Source organism: Eurosta solidaginis, chromosome 5 (assembly GCF_040869045.1).
Source record: "Eurosta solidaginis isolate ZX-2024a chromosome 5, ASM4086904v1, whole genome shotgun sequence".
NCBI classification, from domain to species: Eukaryota; Metazoa; Arthropoda; class Insecta; order Diptera; family Tephritidae; genus Eurosta; species Eurosta solidaginis.
The window spans coordinates 266,999,549-267,019,388 of NC_090323.1; the positions used below are offsets into that span (position 1 = coordinate 266,999,549).

The 19,840-nt window shown below is 33.7% G+C and overlaps 1 protein-coding gene across 4 annotated transcripts in view; it reads right to left on the bottom strand.

The window, feature by feature from the left end:
- LOC137253429 (proton-coupled amino acid transporter-like protein CG1139) overlaps nt 1-19,840 on the bottom strand; it is a 135,542-nt gene that overhangs the window by 18,492 nt on the left and 97,210 nt on the right. The window contains exon 1 of one of the 4 annotated variants that reach the window (XM_067790336.1): nt 13,534-14,287. The exons of the other annotated variants lie outside the window; for them this stretch is intronic. Within the exon in view, the coding sequence (XP_067646437.1) occupies nt 13,534-13,620 (87 nt within the window). The 5' untranslated portion in view covers nt 13,621-14,287. Of the gene's footprint in view, nt 1-13,533; nt 14,288-19,840 lie in introns of those variants that run through there. 4 annotated transcript variants of the gene reach the window in all.

Here is a 19,840-nt window from a genome sequence, read left to right on the forward strand (position 1 = left end):
CATTTTTTGAAAATTTTGATCAAAAAATATTCAAATATCATACCCTAAGATGATTAAAAACGTTCAAATTTAAAAGCATTTTCTGTTCGAATATTAGCGTATCGTCGGGAGAAAAATGTGCCATAAATGTGATTATTCTTGAATAATCATTTATGATTCATATTTCGAAACGCTTTTTATTCATATTTGATATCATTGTAAAATTGAGCTTTAATTGTTTTAGAGTAATATTTGACTGCTTTTCACAGTCATTTTCTGATCATATTCGTGAATATATTTCAATCGTTTTGGTTTAGATTTTTGACTCATTTTTGAATGCGATCATGATGCATTTATTCTTCATATCTCATTCAAAATAAGATACTACATAATAATCTTATTTCATCAGGGGAAGAAAGCATGCGGAAGTGAGCTATTTGAACCACAGGTCACTCGCAAACAAACTTGACCGATATTCACCTGCGACTACAACATCCAACATCAGCTATGATCGTCAATATCTTAAATTACGATACGGTACGGGATGTTGAAGACATATCCAGGTACATATGTCAAGAGAGTTTCACTTACCTGGTCAAATAGCTCACAACTTTTGTATTGTCCAACTATTATGTATTATCTGGGAATGGTTGGGGGAATCTTCGGGCATGAGCAGCATTTGCATTCAATTGTCTTGAAGAATGTCTTAATAATAAAAATTTTATATACATATTTTTTCTGAACTTCATGATTTAAAAAAATGTGTGTATGTGAAAAAATAAGTTTTTCAATGAAAAGTAAAATTTTAACAAGTATAAAACTCATTATTCAGTTAACAAATATAGTCAGAAAAGATTCAGAATGCTGAATTAAAAATGATTATAAATGTTTGATCACCTAAAGTAAACACATTTGATTCAAATATGATTCCAAAATGTGATTGAAAAACTATATTCAGTTTTTGTTCATCGAAAGGTGAGCATACTTGATTATTCTTTTTGTTGACTTTTATGAAATATTAAAATTTAATCATCATAGGACTTCAAAAATGATTCCAAAACGTGATCGAAAAATGATTTTCAGTTTTTGATCATCAAAGGTATTCATATTTGATTATTTCTTTTGTTCAATTGTATGATAACTCATTATTTAGTCAAAAAGAAGAATCAAATTGTATTTATATGTAGGAAAATTCAAAATTTAATCATCTAAATGCCGTGTGGGCTGTGGTTCGAATAGCTCACTTCCGCATGATTTATTCCCCTGATGAAATAAGATTATTATGTAGTATCTCATTTTGAATGAGATGTGAAGAATAAATGCATGATAATCGCATTCAAAAATGATTCAAAAATCTCAACCAAAACGATTGAAATATGTTCACGAATATGATCAGAAAATGACTGTGAAAAGCAGTAAAATATTACTCTAAAACTATTAAAGCTCAATTTTACAATGATATCAAATATGAATAAAAAGCGTTTCGAAATAAGAATCATAAATTATTATTCAGGAATAATCACATTTATGGTACATTTTTCTCCCGACGATACGTTAATTTTCGAACAGAAAATGCTTTTAAATTTGAACGTTTTTAATCATCTTGGGGTATGATATTTAAATATTTTTTTATCAAAATTTGCAAAAAAAACTTTACCCACACGGCATTTAGATGATTAAATTTTGAATTTCCCTACATATAAATACAATTTGATTCTTCTTTCTGACTAAATAATGAGTTATCATACAATTGAACAAAAGAAATAATCAAATATGAATACTTTTGATGATCAAAAACTCAATATAGCTATTCAATCAAATTTTGGAATCATATTTGAATCAAACGTATTTACTTTAGGTGATCAAAAATTTTTAATAATTTTTCATTCAGCTTTCTGAATCTTTTCTGACTATCTTGGTTGACTGAATAATGAATTTTATACTTGTTAAAATTTTACTTTTCATTGAAGATCTTATTTTTTTCACATACTCACATTTTTTCAATCATGAAGTTCAGAAAAAATATATTAAAACTTTATTCTTCAAGACAAGAAATAATGTAAATACTGCTCCTAAAAAAAGATGTCCCCAACCATTTCTCCACCTTCGGCTTCCCAGAAAATACAAATTAGACAATACAAAGGTTGTGAACCACAGGTAAGTGAAACTCTCTTCACATATGTATGTACCTGGATATGGCTTCAACATCCCGTACCATATCGTATTTCAAGATGTTGACGATCATAGTTGAAGCTGGATGTTGTAGTCGAGGTGTATATCGGTCAAGTTTGTTTACGAGTGACCTGTGGTTCAAATAGCTCACTTCCGCATGATTTATTCCCCTGATGAAATAAGATTATTATGTAGTATCTCATTTTGAATGAGATATGAAGAATAAATGCATCGTAATCGCATTCAAAAATGATTCAAAAATCTCAACATAAACGATTGAAATATATTCACGAATATGATTAGAAAATGACTGTGAAAATCATTCAAATGTTACTCTAAAACAATTAAAGCTCAATTTTACAATGATATCAAATATAAACAAAAAGCGTTTCGAAATATGAATCATAAATGATTATTCAAGAATAATCACATATATGGTACATTTTTCTCCCGACGATACGTTAATTTTCGAACAGAAAATGCTTTTAAATTTGAACGTTTTTAATCGTTTTGGGGTATGATATTTGAGTATTTTTTGATCAAAATTTTCAAAAAATGCTGGCTGGGGTGTATGTAAAAAAAAACAAGATTTTTAATTAAAAGTAAAATATAAACAAGTATAAAATTATTCAGTCAACAAATATATTCATAAAATATTCAAAAAGCTGAATTAAAAATGATTATACATTTCTGATCACCTAAAGCAAACACATTTTATTCAAATATGATTCCAAAACGTGATTGAAAAACTATATTCAGTTTTTGTTTATTGAAAGGTAAGCATATTTGAATATTCTTTTTGTTGATTTTTATGAAATATTAAAATTTAGTCATCAAAGGACTTCACAAATGATTGCAAAAAGTGATCGAAAAATGATTTTCAGTTTTTGATCATGAAAAGTGTTCATATTTGATTATTTCTTTTGTTCAATTGTATGATAACTCATTATTTATTCAGAAAGAGTAATCAAATTGTATTGATATGTAGGGTAATTCAAAATTTATTCACCTAAATGCTGAGTGGGTCTTAGAAAGTGGCAATTTGTCTGTGTAAATGAAGTGATAAAATATCAAAATTACTACAATCAATTGTTAAAAAGAAATTACTTTAAGTTTGAGACAGAGTAGTGTGAAAATGTCACACCCGTCACTATGGAATTTCAAATCTTTCTTTTCACACTACGTTGTCATCAAACCAAAACTCCATGTTTGTTATTTCAAAATGCCGGTAGAGGTAAAAATAACACGAAAGGAAAAATTATAGAATTTACATTTAGCAAGAGACAGCTTGTATTTTGCGGAAACATAGAAGTAAGTTCCAAACTATTTATCCATATATCATTCACATATGGTTGCTGCTTTTCAACCTTATTTATAACTACATTGAAAAGCAATTGGAACGAGATTTGAAATCAGAGATGGGGTAGAGTCTTTGAATAATCTTATTATCCTTTTTTATCTGTTTTGTAAAATTTTTACTAGTACACATTGAGGTACCTGATCAAAAGGTGTCTACGAACTTTCCGCATACATTAAAATCAAAGTTGAAACATTTCACATTTTCAGATGCTGTAAACAACAAGAGAATGTCTTACAATAGCAGAAAAATTCTCTTAAACAAAATCTTATTGTACATCTCATTGTCAGCATACAGTGCGTATACGTATCCGAACAACCTTGCATGACTCAAATACGCGCACACACGAGCATAAACATTTTTTGCGCCGCAAAGCTGTTGACAACTACATATATATCATTTGCACATATTATTTATACTTATGTTTGTTCTTCCAAAATGATAAAATGGGATATCGTGCGGAGGTGTAGAGCCTCGCTGGCTTCTATAGGTCATCTCAATGTCTCCCTTTGCTGTGTCCCTGGGCACAGCGGTATTGAAAGGAATGAACTCGCAGATGAGATGGATAGGAAAGGTTCCGATTTGGACACAAGTGAGGTGGACAACTCCGTCCGACCACCGCTGAGTTATCTCCTGGGGAGAATCGAGAAATATGAGAACAGGGCAACGGACTTGCTATGGACGAAAAGCTATGGACGAAAAGCGTTGACTGCGAAGTCTCAAAGTCCTTATGGCCATGCTTGGCACCAGCTTCCTTCTCAAACTGAACAAATATGCGGTGAGTGTACTTACGGGTGTCATCACAGGTCACTGTGCTAGCGTACCAACGGTCCTAAGCTGGCGAGTACCAACAAGCTCCCTCTGCAGTAGCTTTCAGGATGAGGAGGAAGAGGAGTCGTCGATCTACCACTTTCTCTGTCGATGCCCGGCGCTTCAAAGAAGAAGGCTTAGATTTCTGGGACCACGGTTCTTCGGCAACCTCGCAGAGGTTAGGAAGGTGAGCGTCTCGCTTCTTCTTGGGTTCATCAGGGAAAGCAAGTGGTTCGTTGAGGACCACTAGGAGGTAATGGGGTTAAACGAATGTGCCGCCACCCTGCACTTACTGAGAGCACTCACAATGGACAAAAATGTCTCCGAATGGGAGTGTGGGTAATACCCACGCACAACCTCTTAACCTTACCTAACCTAACCTAATTTTGTTCTTAGGACGTATGTATATTAGAAGGTAGTGTGAAGATTGTGGGTTCGAATATAAAATATACTAAATTTTTCAAAGGAGTACCAAACTGTTATCGAAGCAGTTTGGAAATTTGGCCTTAATTGTAAGTCAAACGAAATTTGTGTGGCAGAAACTTTTTCCATATAATAGTCTGTTAAAAAGTATTAACATATGGAACTGAAAATTATATGCTTAGTTTTCGAACAAAATCTTTTTGTGCGAATTTTTTTATCAGCAAATAATAATGGAAATTTTTCAACGGTCAACCACACAAATGCCAGATACAATGAACCACCCACATAAATTATTTAAAGTTAAAATCTAAATAGATAAAACAAATACCTACATTATAGATAAGTATATTTTTGGTGGAAAAATAAAATCTAAAAATTTTATTTATAACTCAAGCGTAAACAAAGTTCGCAACGTTTGTGTTTGGAAAAAATAGGAATTTAATGCGTTGTACTGTCATGATTGCTGAGGAAATAGTAAATAGGAAAAAAGAAATAGAAAACAGCAAATTGTAAATAGTAAATAAATTGTGAGATCACAACTGTGACGTCACAGCTGTGGTTCATAGACTCAAATTGGCACATACATATACATACATACATATTTAATTGCCTATACGAATGTATTGTAAAAGTAAACTTGGAAGATAAGTAAAAGTGGTGAGATAAATATTTCTGTTATAAATTTATCATAGAAAAAAAGAAAAAAATGTAATACCTACACATTTATTAATTAAAATTTTGATTCATTTAAAATCTGCTTTTAGTCTGAAAGTCATAAACTTAAAACTAGTCGTGTGTTTAGCTGTACAGCTGGAAAAATTTGTTTGCGCTTCATCATAAACTCCATTAAAAATTAATTATGCGTATTTTTGAAATAACCAATTCAACTCAATACAAAAATAAGAAACTGAAATTAATTTTTAGCTTAAAAAACCGTTTGTAAAGAAAAAAGCACAACGCTTGAAAATTTTCATACAATTTTCGGTATATTCTTAGTAATTTAAAATTGTCTGAGCTCTCATCTTTTTTTCCATTGTAAAGAATGGTATCGTGCTTCAGCTCCCACACCGAAAGTCTTGGGCTTAATTCTTGGGCAGAGTAACATCAAAAACTTAGAAACAACTTTTTTCAATTAGAATAAAGTTCTACTAAGCGGGGTCGACCATTGGCAGTGATTTGGCAAAGACTCTGAGTGTATTTCTGCCACGAAAAGGCTCTTATGTGCCTTGCAGAGTCGGCGGAAAACACGTGCAACCTACAATTTGTAGGAAAAATTAAGGTAAACACGACGCAAATTAGAAGAGAAGCCTAAATTCTTTCAGAAGTTTATAACGCCTTGCGCAGTGCAATTTTTTTTTTAATTTTTTCCAATTAGTTCTTTTTTATTTCCGATATTTTAAGAAGAACTTCTATGAATTTGGTTTCTGAAACTGTGCAAACCAATTTTAAAAACGTTTTCGAACAATTTCGAAATTCCAGAAAATATTACGAGGATTTCGAACTTTATATTTAGAGTTCTGCGAATATTTTTGAGTATACAGCTTTTTAGCCTAGCCAATTTTAGTCTCAAGAAGTGTTAGTTCTCCAAGTCTCTCCAAATAATCATTGGTTTTTGGCAATTTTCTCTCCGAATGTTGTTTCAGTTTTTTTCCATGTAAAAATGGATGAAAATCTCAAACATCCTTCGGAAAATATTTGTCAAAGATCAGTGCGAATTTTGAGAAACCTATAGCTTGTGCTTTACAGAAAACTCAAAATAAAAAGTTCGAAATTTTCGAAGTTTTTCGAAAACTGTTTTGAAATGGGTTTGCATTGTTTCGAGTTTTTTCATACATTATCGAAAATAAAGGAAATAAAAATTTAGTCAACGAAATTAAAAAAAATACCAGTGCTATTTGCTTGTTCGCTGCTGTTATACTGAAGAGCTATGGTTAGTATGGAGACCTAGCCCACTTAATCGCCAAAAAAAGGTTTTAGAAGCAGTAGCCATCATTCCTATACTATAGCAATATGTATACACTTACGGGTAAAATAGAAGAAGCAAAAATTTTAAAATTTCCTAAATTTAAAAAAAATCTCAAACTATGGAAATCAGTTTTAAATGAGTTTTAAAAAAATTAAAAATTTTTTAAAAGTTATGAAATTTTCCGAATAATTATTTCGAATTTCAGGAAGTTTTTGAGCATGCGCTTTTGTAGTAAAATATATGTTTTATGTAAAACTCATTTTAGGCCTACAAAGTGAAGTTTCGAAATCTCTCTGATTAATTTTTGATAACTCTGTTTTCAAAAGTTTTTTCGGATTTTCAAACACAAAATTTTGTTTTATGTATGGAGGAAAATATAACCACTCTGAAATTCTAAATACAAATACATGCAATTTAGTTTGGATACTTTTATGAAGATTTTTAAAATCTTCTTTATTTTACAAAGCCTTTCGCTTCAAAAAGTTGCTAAGTTTTTTCTAGAATTAAGACAAATAAAAACAAAATTTTAAAAATTTAATTTGATATTTTCTTACACGCAAGTGCATGTATAATAAATAACACATACCAAGCGAAAATTTTGCGCCTTATCTAAGGTTTATTTCATATGGCCAACAGGCTTATGGCATCAGGCCTTAATTCTATAAGGAATATTAGTTGTAAGGCGTATTCCTTATTATATTGCTTATTTTCTGCAGTGTTATCAGACATAGGTTAAATCTGAAAAAAGACTCACCGTTAAGTATACCGAGTCGATCAGGGCGACGAACTGAGTTGATATAGCCATGTTTTTTTTTTTTTGATATAGCCATGTCCGTCTGTCTGTCCGTCCGTCTGTCTGTTTGAACGGAAACTAGTCCCTCAAATTTTGAGATATCTCCATGAAATTTGGCGCAAGGATGTATTTTTGTATTATGTTAGACATTTGTCGGATCCCGTAGAATCGGACCACTATAACATATATTTCCCATACAACCGAACATTCAGTTAAGACGATTTTGGTCACTCCTGCCACAATTTAGACAGTATAAACGTAAAACTCGGTGATATATATTCTAATATATCATAGAAGATATTCTGAAAAAATCACTTTGATCGGAGCTATATATAATATATTTCCCATACAACCGATCGTTCAGATAAGGGGGTTTTTTGCCATTTTTGTATTTTATATTTATCTTAAAAATCATTTAGGTATGTACATCTGTTCGCTATATATTTCTTATCTTATACATCCGATTATTTGGAGATTACGAACGGGATAAGATTATTGTTCAGCCCCATTCATGAAAGGTATGAAGTCTTCGGCACAGCCGAAGACAGTTCCGTCCTTACTTGTTTCTATTTATCTTAGGGATAAGGCTTACCGTGGTGTGATGGTAGCGTGCTCCGCCTATCACACCGTATGCCCTGGGTTCAACTCCCGGACAAAGCAACATCAAAATTTTAGAAATAAGATTTTTCAATTAGAAGAAAATTTTTCTAAGCGGGGTCGCCCCTCGGCAGTGTCTGGCAAGCGCTCCGATTGTATTTCTGCCATGAAAAGCTCTCAGTGAAAACTCATCTGCCTTGCAGATGCCGTTCGGAGTCGGCATAAAACATGTAGGTCCCGTCCGGCCAATTTGTAGGGAAAAATCAAGAGGAGCACGACGCAAATTGGAAGAGAAGCTCGGCCTTAGATCTCTTCGGAGGTTATCGCGCCTTACATTTATTTATTTATTTAAGGCTTATTTATAGCGTAAATAAACCTAAAACGAGGCGTTATTTTAAAGCGTTTTACATACTTCATTTACCTTATTTATCTGTCAGGAGTGAATCCTTATTGCTTACAACAAATTATACCAGTTTTCGCTGGGTAACTTATGCTTTATGCTTATATTTAATAAGATATGTTTGTTTGAAAGTGTTATACATAATTTTGGCATAGTTCTCAAAGAATTTGAAAAGCATAACAAATTCTAAAAACAAAATGCGATAAATAAAAATAGAATGCACGAGAATTTTTCGAAATTAAAGAAACAAAATAATGAAAGAAGTACATACTAATGTATATACATTAGACTGGGTCGATTTATTAACCGATATCGCGCCATCGATTTCGATTTGGGCTCACGAAAAAAAGTTCCACTACGCATACCCAAAAAAAAATAATTTTCGAGCCTGCGAAATTTCATTTTTTTTTTTTTTGACTTTTTTCGACTTTGATTTTAAATTTTTTTTTTCATCACCTACTAAAAAAATATTCATATCTATACCCTGTCCGACATAAAAATGTCCGCCAAAAACGTTGGCGATAGCAGTTCTTTGGAAAAAAATATATTTTTATAGTAGGTCATGAAAAAAAACCCTTAAAAATCAAAGTCGAAAAAAGTGAGAAAAATTAAATTTCGCAGGCTCCAAAATTATTTTTTAGGGTATGCGTAGTCGAACTTTTTTTCTGAGCCCAAATCCTCTCGAAAAATCGATGGCGCGATATCTGTTAACTTTCGTCCATACAAATCGACCCGGGTTAATATATGTACATATGTACATACATGCACAGTACGATCATTTCACGAGACTCAAAACGCGTATGCTTCAGTGAACAAAAAACCGAAATATTCAAATTGATTTGCTAAAGAGCTCGTGAGATACTATGTCGTGTGTATATACACATGCACGTATGTACATATATGTAAATGTGTTTGAAAATTAGATAAATAGTTTTAATTAAATTAATAAAAAGTAATTATAAAATGTTTGCTACATGAATAGAGTAAACATAATTCAAATCTAATTGTAAATCATGACTTAATTTATATAGTTTGGAGAAACTTTAAATACATTTAAAGGGTGAACCCCCTCTCTTCAGTGTATATCCACACGGTGGGTTTTAGAAAATTTAAAATTTTCTGCTGACCACCCGGGAAACTTTTCTGTGGGCTTATTCTAGGAGGTGCCTAGTGTCAAAAAAAGCTAACCGCGAAATCACATATTCGGCGCTTTTTTTTTTTGAGTCATTTGAAGTTTTAAATTTTTTTAATTTTGCAATTAAAGCTTTCATACGCTTTATTGATGGGCAAATCTATTTTAAAGCAATAGTAATCATGTTTCTTTGCAAAAAATAATGTAAACATTTATTTTATGTAACGTTACGTATAATGCAAACAGTTATTTTAAACAAAATTTACAAAATAATGCATATTTTTGTTTGAAACCACAAAAGTTAGTTAATCAGCTTCTCCAGTTTATTTGAATCAAAAATGGCAACTATTGTATTCGCAAACTGCTCTCAATAAACGACTAGGGTATTCTGGATGAGATATTTTAACACTGTACTTAACCCACGTCTTTTTAAAATCTGCATTGCTCGCTCCCAAAAGCGAGTCCTTTTCCATGTTTTGAACAAAAGTAATGCACTTGTTCAATTACAGCATGAACTTTAGGTGTAATACTAATTTTCATGTCCTCATAAATTGATTTAAATTTATTAATATGCACTTTGAATTGCGGGTCTAGATTATGCGAAAAGCAAGAGTTAAAACTACCAGACCAAAATCTTGAAAACACTAAAGATATTTCATACATTTACCGCCAGATTTTTCTCAAATTCTTCTCAAAAAATCTACATTTTTAAGAAATTTTTTGAAGGAATTGCCGTTAGAAGAAGACTGTCCGAAGTAAACTTCACGATGTATATGGCATTCATTAACCCATTCATTACTTTCTATTTCAAATTCTTTTAACATGCTTTCATAAAGTTTATTTATAACGCCAAGTAAGAGATGACGTTATTTCAATGTCTTCATCAAAATCAAAGAGTGGTTTGTTTATACAATTTTTAAAAAACTGAGCATGTTCTTTTTTAACTCCGTTTTCTTCCCAAGTTTTAACATTTTTATCATTGGTATAGTTGAATGAACTCAAGAAAATTATGAAAATATTTCATTATTATGGACGTTATTAAAGCTTGATAAATTTAATTTAATTTTATTTATTTATTTCTTACAGCTTATACTAAGCCTAGCTTATACCTATATATAATAATTAATATATAATCTAATTAAATTAATTTATCTGCATCCATTGACTGCACAAATGGAGTGAGAGATGGGTAGCACACGAATGACACCAATGCAAGGATTTAAGTGTAAAATCGCAACAGGCTTGAAATTGGCGAATATTTTAATAGGCATTTTGAGTAATGCCAGTAAATATCCTTGCACTTGGTGTACAGTATCTAGTGACGATTTAAATAAGTGCGGTACGCTTAGAGCACTTGGAGATTGCTTATAAAATGTTAGAGCTTGGGAAGAAAACGGAGGTAAAAAAGAACATGCTCAGTTTTTTAAAAATTGTATAAACAAACCACTCTTTGATTTTGATGAAGACATTGAAATAACGTCATCTCTTACTTGGCGTTATAAATAAACTTTATGAAAGCATGTTAAAAGAATTTGAAATAGAAAGTAATGAATGGGTTAATGAATGCCATATACATCGTGAAGTTTACTTCGGACTGTCTTCTTCTAACGGCAATTCCTGCAAAAAATTTCTTAAAAATGTAGATTTTTTGAGAAGAATTTGAGAAAAACATGGCGGTAATTGTATGAAATATGTTTAGTGTTTTCAAGATTTTGGTCTGGTAGTTTTAACTCCTGCTTTTCGCATAATCTAGACCCGCAATTCAAAGTGCATATTAATAAATTTAAATCAATTTATGAGGACATGAAAATTAGTATTACACCTAAAGTTCATGCTGTAATTGAACAAGTGCATTACTTTTGTTCAAAACATGGAAAAGGACTCGCTTTTGGGAGCGAGCAATGCAGATTTTAAAAAGACGTGGGTTAAGTACAGTGTTAAAATATCTCATCCAGAATACCCTAGTCGTTTATTGAGAGCAGTTTGCGGATACAATAGTTGCCATTTTTGATTCAAATAAACTGGAGAAGCTGATTAACTAACTTTTGTTGTTTCAAACAAAGATATTCATTATTTTGTAAATTTTGCTTAAAACGACTGTTTGCATTGTATGTAACGTTACATAAAATAAATGCTTACAAATTTTTTTTTGCAAAGAAGCATGATTATTATTGCTTTAAAATAGATTTGCCGATCAATAACGCGTGTGAAAGCTTTAATTGCAAAATTTAAAAAATTTAAAATTTCAAATGACTAAAAAAAAAGCGCCGAATATCCGAATTCCCGGTTGGCTTTTTTGACACTAGGCACCTCCTAGAATAAGCCCACAGAAAAATTTCCCGGGTGGTCGGCAGAAAAATTAAAATTTTTTAAAACCCACCGTGTCCATTCTCTTCTACTTTATCTTCGATTTCTCCTTCTTAGGCATGTTCATCCCCTATTCTATTTATCTCCCTCTCACTCCCAGACACACTCTTACTCTCACTCACACTTCCATTCAAATTTTTTTCAGTGTAATTTTTATTTCTATTACATTGGGCGGCACATTGTGTGTGTACGACAAATGACAAATTCTGATATACATACATATGTATGTATATAGGTGTTACTGAAGTCCTTAGGACCAATTGTGTTTTTATTATTCGATATTAGCCGTGTTTTCTTTTACATGTATATACATATGCACTTAAGCTTCTTATGTTATATTAAATTGTTGCGCATAAAATTTGTACTAAAAAGTGCTTGTCTCCACTATACTTCACTTTAAATTTTGCTATGCGTTATACACTATGGCCTTAAAGGTTTGTGTCTCTACTCTCTCTCTACTATATTCTGCATGAGCGTTCTTTTATTTGTATATATACATGTAAAAAAAACACGGATTTTGTAATAAACGAGGTCCAAATAAAATGTTTTCCTTTCTACATACTTTATAATCATATCCTAGCAATTCCTATTAATATGTCACTATCAGACTTTCGAAACTATGTTCTATTTAAGACCACTTGTTCCATTTTGTCGAAAAATATGTATATCCTAAAGGAATTTTCTAGCTATTTTTCTACCACGAATTTAAGGTTTCCTCTTATCTTATCAGTAGTAAGAGCTCGCGTTGTATGAATCATTGTGAAAAATTTTAAGGTTTTTGAATTGTTAGCTTCACCTTGGGAATAAGCAAAGTATCTTTGAAAGTATGTCCGTTTTTGTTTGGCACGATTATGTTGACATCCAATTTGGCCATCTCGAAAATTTCAGACACATTTTTAAGCCTTTATGATTGAATTCTGACAACAATGGTAACTCTCCCCAAGACCATCCATAAGTGTCTTGAAATGGGTAGAAGAAGAATACTCTTCAAACGGATTTGCATCGAAAGTATTAGCTATAAACACATACAACTACAAAAAACGCTGTGCTCGTATTCTTGATAATACAGAAAACTTGGGTATAATCCATACTATCCTTAAACAATTTCTTAGTAACTTTTATTATCCACACTAATTTGCCTATCATTTTCTATCACCAAATGTTCGGCAATTGTGTTCAAAATAACATTAGATCTAAATCTAGGCGAGATCTAGAATTTTTTGGAACAATTCACTTTGGTTTCATACCATTTGCTTTATTTAGGACTCAAGTTATGCCTTTGTGGTTCTCGAAATATTTGGCGAATTTCAAAAAAAAAATTCATGGGTTTTTCGTGGTATTTGGTCTTGAAATTAATCCTTCCTAATAACGAGCCATAATTGCAGTATACACATCTCTCAACATATGAAACTATGAAAGCTTAAATATGCATGTAATTAAATCGAAAGAAAAACTTTTCTGAGTTTAAAATAAATCCGGACCAAATTTGTTTTCAAAACCCCCACAAATGTATGTATATATCTCTAATTACACTCACACGCAACATATTTGCTGTCCTCATGCCCGACGAAGGTGCCGGCGGCGGACCACCAACACCAGCTGCTGCGCCATTACGCATCGCCATCTTTAATTCACGTCGGCTAAGCGCCGCTGGTGATAAACGTGTTTCACGTATCCTTGACTTTGCAGTGCCACCGTCTCGCACTCCACCACCACCGATCGTGCCCCTCCTAAAACTATGCCCACGTGCGGCATTCGTTACAGCGGAGTCACCGTTGTCGTACGCGTAACTCTTGACGCCACCACCATTCGCGCCCACGTCGTCGCCACCGCCAATCGTAAACGTTTGCAGCTCGTATTGCGAGTGCCGCGCAAAAGGTGGCTTTGACGAGCTCAGTTTGAACGCTTACGCTAAACACTGACAACAAATGTGAAAAACTGTGCGACATAAACGCGTTCGGGCGCGGAGTTTACGAAACGAACGTAAACAATGTATTTTATGCACAACCGAATGTGCGTCCAGTAACTGCAGTAAACGACTGCGAAGCAAATACCATTTGCATCCGAACAAACAAACAATAAATGTCGTCGATTTTTAAAAAAGCGAGTTCAATTTTCCTGATTTTATTTAATATTGAATTTATTTATTATATAAATTCATTCAATTAGCGAATGTCGCAGACAAAAACTATTTTCACGAGAAAATTAATAAATATTATTTTTATATATTTAATTTTGTTGGGTTTATTGCGTTAACGGCAATGCAAGTACCGCCTTTCCGGAAAATCTGACCTCGACTGTTTTAGCGCGCGCTGCGCGATGAACGAGAGCAGCGCAGAGATTTCGACGACAAATTTTTTGCACATTTGAATGAACATTCCACCATCAAATGAAACTAACATACCGGCTGACAGCCAAATTATCGTCACGCTGACAATGGGGTGAGTAGACAAGGGCGCTGGCGTTCATAAAATGAAAATTGTTCTTTCCACTTTGTGTGCTATTCTATTGAAATAATACCCAAGTACCTACTGCAAACATTTGTGTAGACAAATTTCTCACAATGATCTCTGTAAGCATTTGTATACGAATTTGGTAAATATCATTTTTATAGCCAGAAAAGGGGTGTGCGGCCAGCGCTACCGGGCAACAACCCGAAAAGTGGGCGAAGTTCAGTAATTTGGCAAACCATTTTTGTTCTATTCATTGTATTCATCAAATAATTTCATTGAAAAAAGATAAGGCAATTAATTGGCAGTAATGTGTACGAAAATAGAATGAGCAGTAGGAAAGTAAAGAGGGGGTCAAAAAATCATATATATAGATTTTTTTTTATAAAATAAAATATCTTTTTTGACAACAATTTTCTACTTGGGGACTCTAAAATTCTTCTTTGCACTGCAAGACACTTCTTGATGATGTACTTTATAATATTATTTCCTTGATCGACGTCTGACTATCAATTTATATCTGCTGCGTTCTTAGCGGCTACGATTCCCGCATGATAACCTTGCAGTGATCTGGCTGCCTGTACGATCTACTTATTTTTCGATCGACCCAGTAAAAAAAAAACTCGACCCCTTCCGTTAACTTGAAACCAATGGTATACAGGTCTATAGTATGTTCTGCCATTTCCGCACCCTCGCGCCAACCATCTGGCTATATAAAGGCGCTATACTGCTATAGCCATACGGCCTACACTCAATCTACCCAGAGATCTTAAGCCTTTTTCAGTTGGTAACGCTATATTTTTGGCCGTTAGATCTGCAGGTGGGATGTGTTGAATGGCATGAAATTCTGCTGTAGGGGTAGTTTTCCGGCCCCCTTATGCATATTATTGAAAATCTACATATCCCTCAGATGTTTAGTATATTTACATTTTTGCGCGGCTGTCCAGCAAACTAGGACCCCATAGTAAAGTTTGGGCTTGTCAATTGAGGTAAATACCCAATGAAAGAGTTTGGGCCCCAACATGTGTTCTAGCATCCTCTTGCATGCATACAGTGCCACGCAGGCTTTCTTCACTCTCCCTTCCACTTAGTTTATTTGAAGCAGGTTTTCCATCTATCCAGTATTTGGTATAGAGATTCATATATGTGGAATTTTCAAGTGAAAGTATGAAATGTTGACTTATTTTTTTAAGACCAATATTTTTAAAGAACCAATGCACAAACTCTACAGGACTCTACACACACATGGTCGACGGACACCTTTTGGCGAGTTTTACTTTTAAATACAAGGCCAAAGTGAACTCAGTGGACTGGACTATAAGTTTGTTTAGAAAAATGTATAATTGCGATGCCAACTCTCAGAAAAATACCATGATTACTTCGTTCCAAAATTGCTGTTGTACAGTGTTATCCCTAGACACCGCGGTACTGTAACAAACCAAATAAAACAAGTAAGGAAGGTTAAGTTCGGGTGTAACCGCACATTACATACTCAGTTGAGAGCTATGGTGACAACATAAGGGAAAATAACCATGTAGGAAAATGAACCGAGAGAAACCCTGGAAAGTGTTTGTATGACATGTGTATCAAATGAAAGGCATTAAAGAGTATTTTATGAGGGAGTGGGCCATAGTTCTACAGGTGGACGCCATTTAGGGATATAGCCATAAAGGTGGATCAGGGTTGACTCTAGAATGCGTTTGTACGATATGGGTATCAAATGAAAGGTATTAATGAGTATTTTAAAAGAGCGTGGACCTAAGTTCTATAGATGGACGCCTTTTCGAGATATCGCCGTAAAGATGGACCAGGGGTGACTCTAGAATGCGTTTGTACGATATGGGTATCAAATGAATGGTGTTAATCAGCATTTTAAAAGGGAGTAATCCTTAGTTCCATAGGTGGACGCCGTTTCGAGATATCGCCATAAAGGTGGACCAGGGGTGACCCTAGAATTTGTTTGCACAATATGGGCATCAAACGAAAGGTGTTAATGAGTATTTTAAAAGGGAGTGGGCCTTAGTTCTATAGGTGGACGCCGTTTCGAGATATTGCCATAAAGGTGGGCCAGGGGTGACTCTAGAATGCGTTTGTACGATATGGGTATCAAATGAATGGTGTTAATCAGCATTTTAAAAGGGAGTAATCCTTAGTTCCATAGGTGGACGCCGTTTCGAGATATCGCCATAAAGGTGGACCAGGGGTGACCCTAGAATTTGTTTGCACAATATGGGTATCAAGCGAAAGGAGTTAATAAGTATTTTAAGAGGGAGTGGGCCTTAGTTCTATAGGTGGACGCATTTTCGAGGTATCGCAATAAAGGTGGACCAGGGGTGACTCTAGACTTTGTTTGTACGATATGGGTATCAAATGAAAGGTGTTAATGAGTATTTTTAAAAGGGAGTGGACCTTCGTTCTATAGGTGTTCGCCTTTTCGAAATATCGCCATAAAGGTGGATCAGGGGTGACTCTAGAATGAGTTTGTACGATATGGGTATCAAATTAAAGGTATTAATGAGAGTTTTAAAAGGGAGTGGTGGTAGTTGTATATGTGAAGGCGTTTTCCAGATTTCGACCAAAATGTGGACCAGGGTGACCCAGAACATCATCTGTTGGATACCGCTAATTTATTTATATATGTAATACCTGCCAAGATTTTAAGGGTTTTTTATTTCGCCCTGCAGAACTTTTTCATTTTCTTCTAGTTAATATGGTTGGTGTCACAACCATTTTACGAAGTTTTTTCTAAAGTTATATTTCGCATCAATAAACCAATCCAATTACCATGTTTCATCCCTTTTTTCGTATTTGGTATAGAATTATGGCATTTTTTTCATTTTTCGTAATTTTCGATATCGAAAAAGTGGGCGTGGTCATAGTCGGATTTCGTTCATTTTTCATACCAAGATAAAGTGAGTTCAGATAAGTACGTGAACTGAGCTTAGTAAAGATATATCGATTTTTGCTCAAGTTATCGTGTTAACGGCCATGCGGAAGGACAGACGGACGACTGTGTATAAAAACTGGGCGTTACATCAACCGATTTCGCCCATTTTCACAGAAAATAGTTATCGCCATAAAATCTATGCCCCTACCAAATTTCAAAAGGATTGGTTAATTTTTGTTCGACTTATGGCGTTAAAAGTATCCTAGACAAATTAAATGAAAAAGGGCGGAGCCACGCCCATTTTTAAATTTTCTTTTATTTTTGTATTTGGTTGTACCATATCATTACTGGAGTTGAATCTTGACATAATTTACTTATATACTGTAAAGATATTAAATTTTTTGTTAAAATTTTACTTTAAAAAAATTTTTTTTTTTAAAGTGGGCGTGGTCCTTCTCCGATTTTGCTAATTTTTATTAAGCGCACATATAATAATAAGAGTAACGTTCCTGCCGAATTTCATCATGATATCTTCAACGACTGCCAAATTACAGCTTGCAAAATTTTTAAATTACCTTCTTTTAAAGGTGGGCGGTGCCACGCCCATTGTCCAAAGTTTTACTAATTTTCTATTTTGCGTCATAAGTTCAACTCATCTACCAAGTTTCGTCGCTTTATCGGTCTTTTGTAATGAATTATCGCACTTTTTCGGTTTTTCGAAATTTTCGATATCGAAAAAGTGGGCGTGGTTATAGTCCGATATCGTTCATTTTAAATAGCGATCTGAGATGAGTGCTCAGGATCCTACATACCAAATTTCATCAAGATACCTCAAAATTTACTCAAGTTATCGTGTTAAGGGACGGACGGACGGACGGACGGACGGACATGGCTCAATCAAATTTTTTTTCGATCCTGATTATTTTGATATATGGAAGTCTATATCTATCTCGATTCCTTTATATATGTACAACCAACCGTTATCCAATCAAACTTAATATACTCTGTGAGCTCTGCTCAACTGAGTATAAAAATTATGCATTAACATGAAAATAAAATGCAAAAATTGCTTTAAATAAAAAGTACTCCCACCTTGAAAAAACTAGCAACAAAATTGATTTTAAATGGATTCGCCAAGAAAATAAAATTTAAAAATACACTCAAAAATAAAAATTTTAAGTAAAACCAAAAGAGCGAGTGATCACTGAATGTACAGCAATAGCGCTGATATCTCCCAAACGTGTTCACTTCGTGGGAATTGGGTACAACAAAACCGTGATCAACGCGCTAAGTGTCATTAAACTTTATTGTTGCATTACTGAGTGTCAGCAGGGTGCATACGTCAAACGAAAAATGGGACAAACAAAAATGTTTAGTTTTATACCAAATAATGAATTCAATTGACGAAATCAGTTTGTTTTGTTTGAACAAAATGTGATTGTCAGTGTCAATCAATGTGCATGAAAGTACCGCCAGCAAGTTGTCACTTATGTTCTACAATGCAGTAGAAATCATAGAGGCTACCTCCCCAGCTGACGTTAGTACTCAATCAGCAGACTGCACGTAGGTGGAAATGCGTCAAAGCGCACAGTTCGGCACGTCGAATTAGTGAGAGAGATATTCTCGAACTTGATCATTGAATGAATGCGAACAAATTCGGTAAACTCAAAATATGCAAATACCATAGGTGCATTTATACATTTATTTATGTCATAAAAGCGTTTTAAGCGGTTTTGGGATATTATGTACTAAAATGTTTTAAATAGTAATAATAAACCAAACGGATTATTACCCTCCAAAGCCCGCTCAACCGACACGAAGAGCGCATCCGCGTGACGCATGGATTTTATTTTTGCCGAGTTATTGATAGGCGGAAGTTTGCTAAGCGTCGATATCTAAAACTGCTCAGCTACAGAATAAAAATCAACAGCTGAGTATTGTACATAACAGTTGGAATTTATACGTATACTACATTGGTAAATAGGACAGTTATCTTTATAATAAAAAGTCAATCCGTTATATCAAATTAATTCGAATGAGAGTTAAGATCATGACACAAACACCAAAAAGGTTCATTTAATTCGATATTAGTTCTGCACTGCCTCGAAAGAAGAGGTTTGTAATGTCTTGACGCTCGTGATGGGACGTGGAAGCTTACTTCGTTCAAAAGAAAGTGGCTAGAAATTAGTCCATTCAGTTGTATTCAGAATAATACGCCTAGCATTTCTCTACGAGATGGCTACTTTTTCGGCTATAAACATTTTCATCTCAATGCAGTCGAAAATTGTAAAAGAAACATAAATAACATTCGCTTAAATAAGGAATGCGACCTTTTGTTTATAGACATATGCATATGGGGTATTCCATCCCATTTCGACCAATTTTGAACCCGACCTCTTTAGAATTGGCTGAAAGTTTTTCTTCTTTTTCTAGCTTACGAAAGACGTTTTTCAGAAGTTTTTCAAATTTTTTCATCCAACTCAAAAAAAGTTATGAATTTTTAAAAA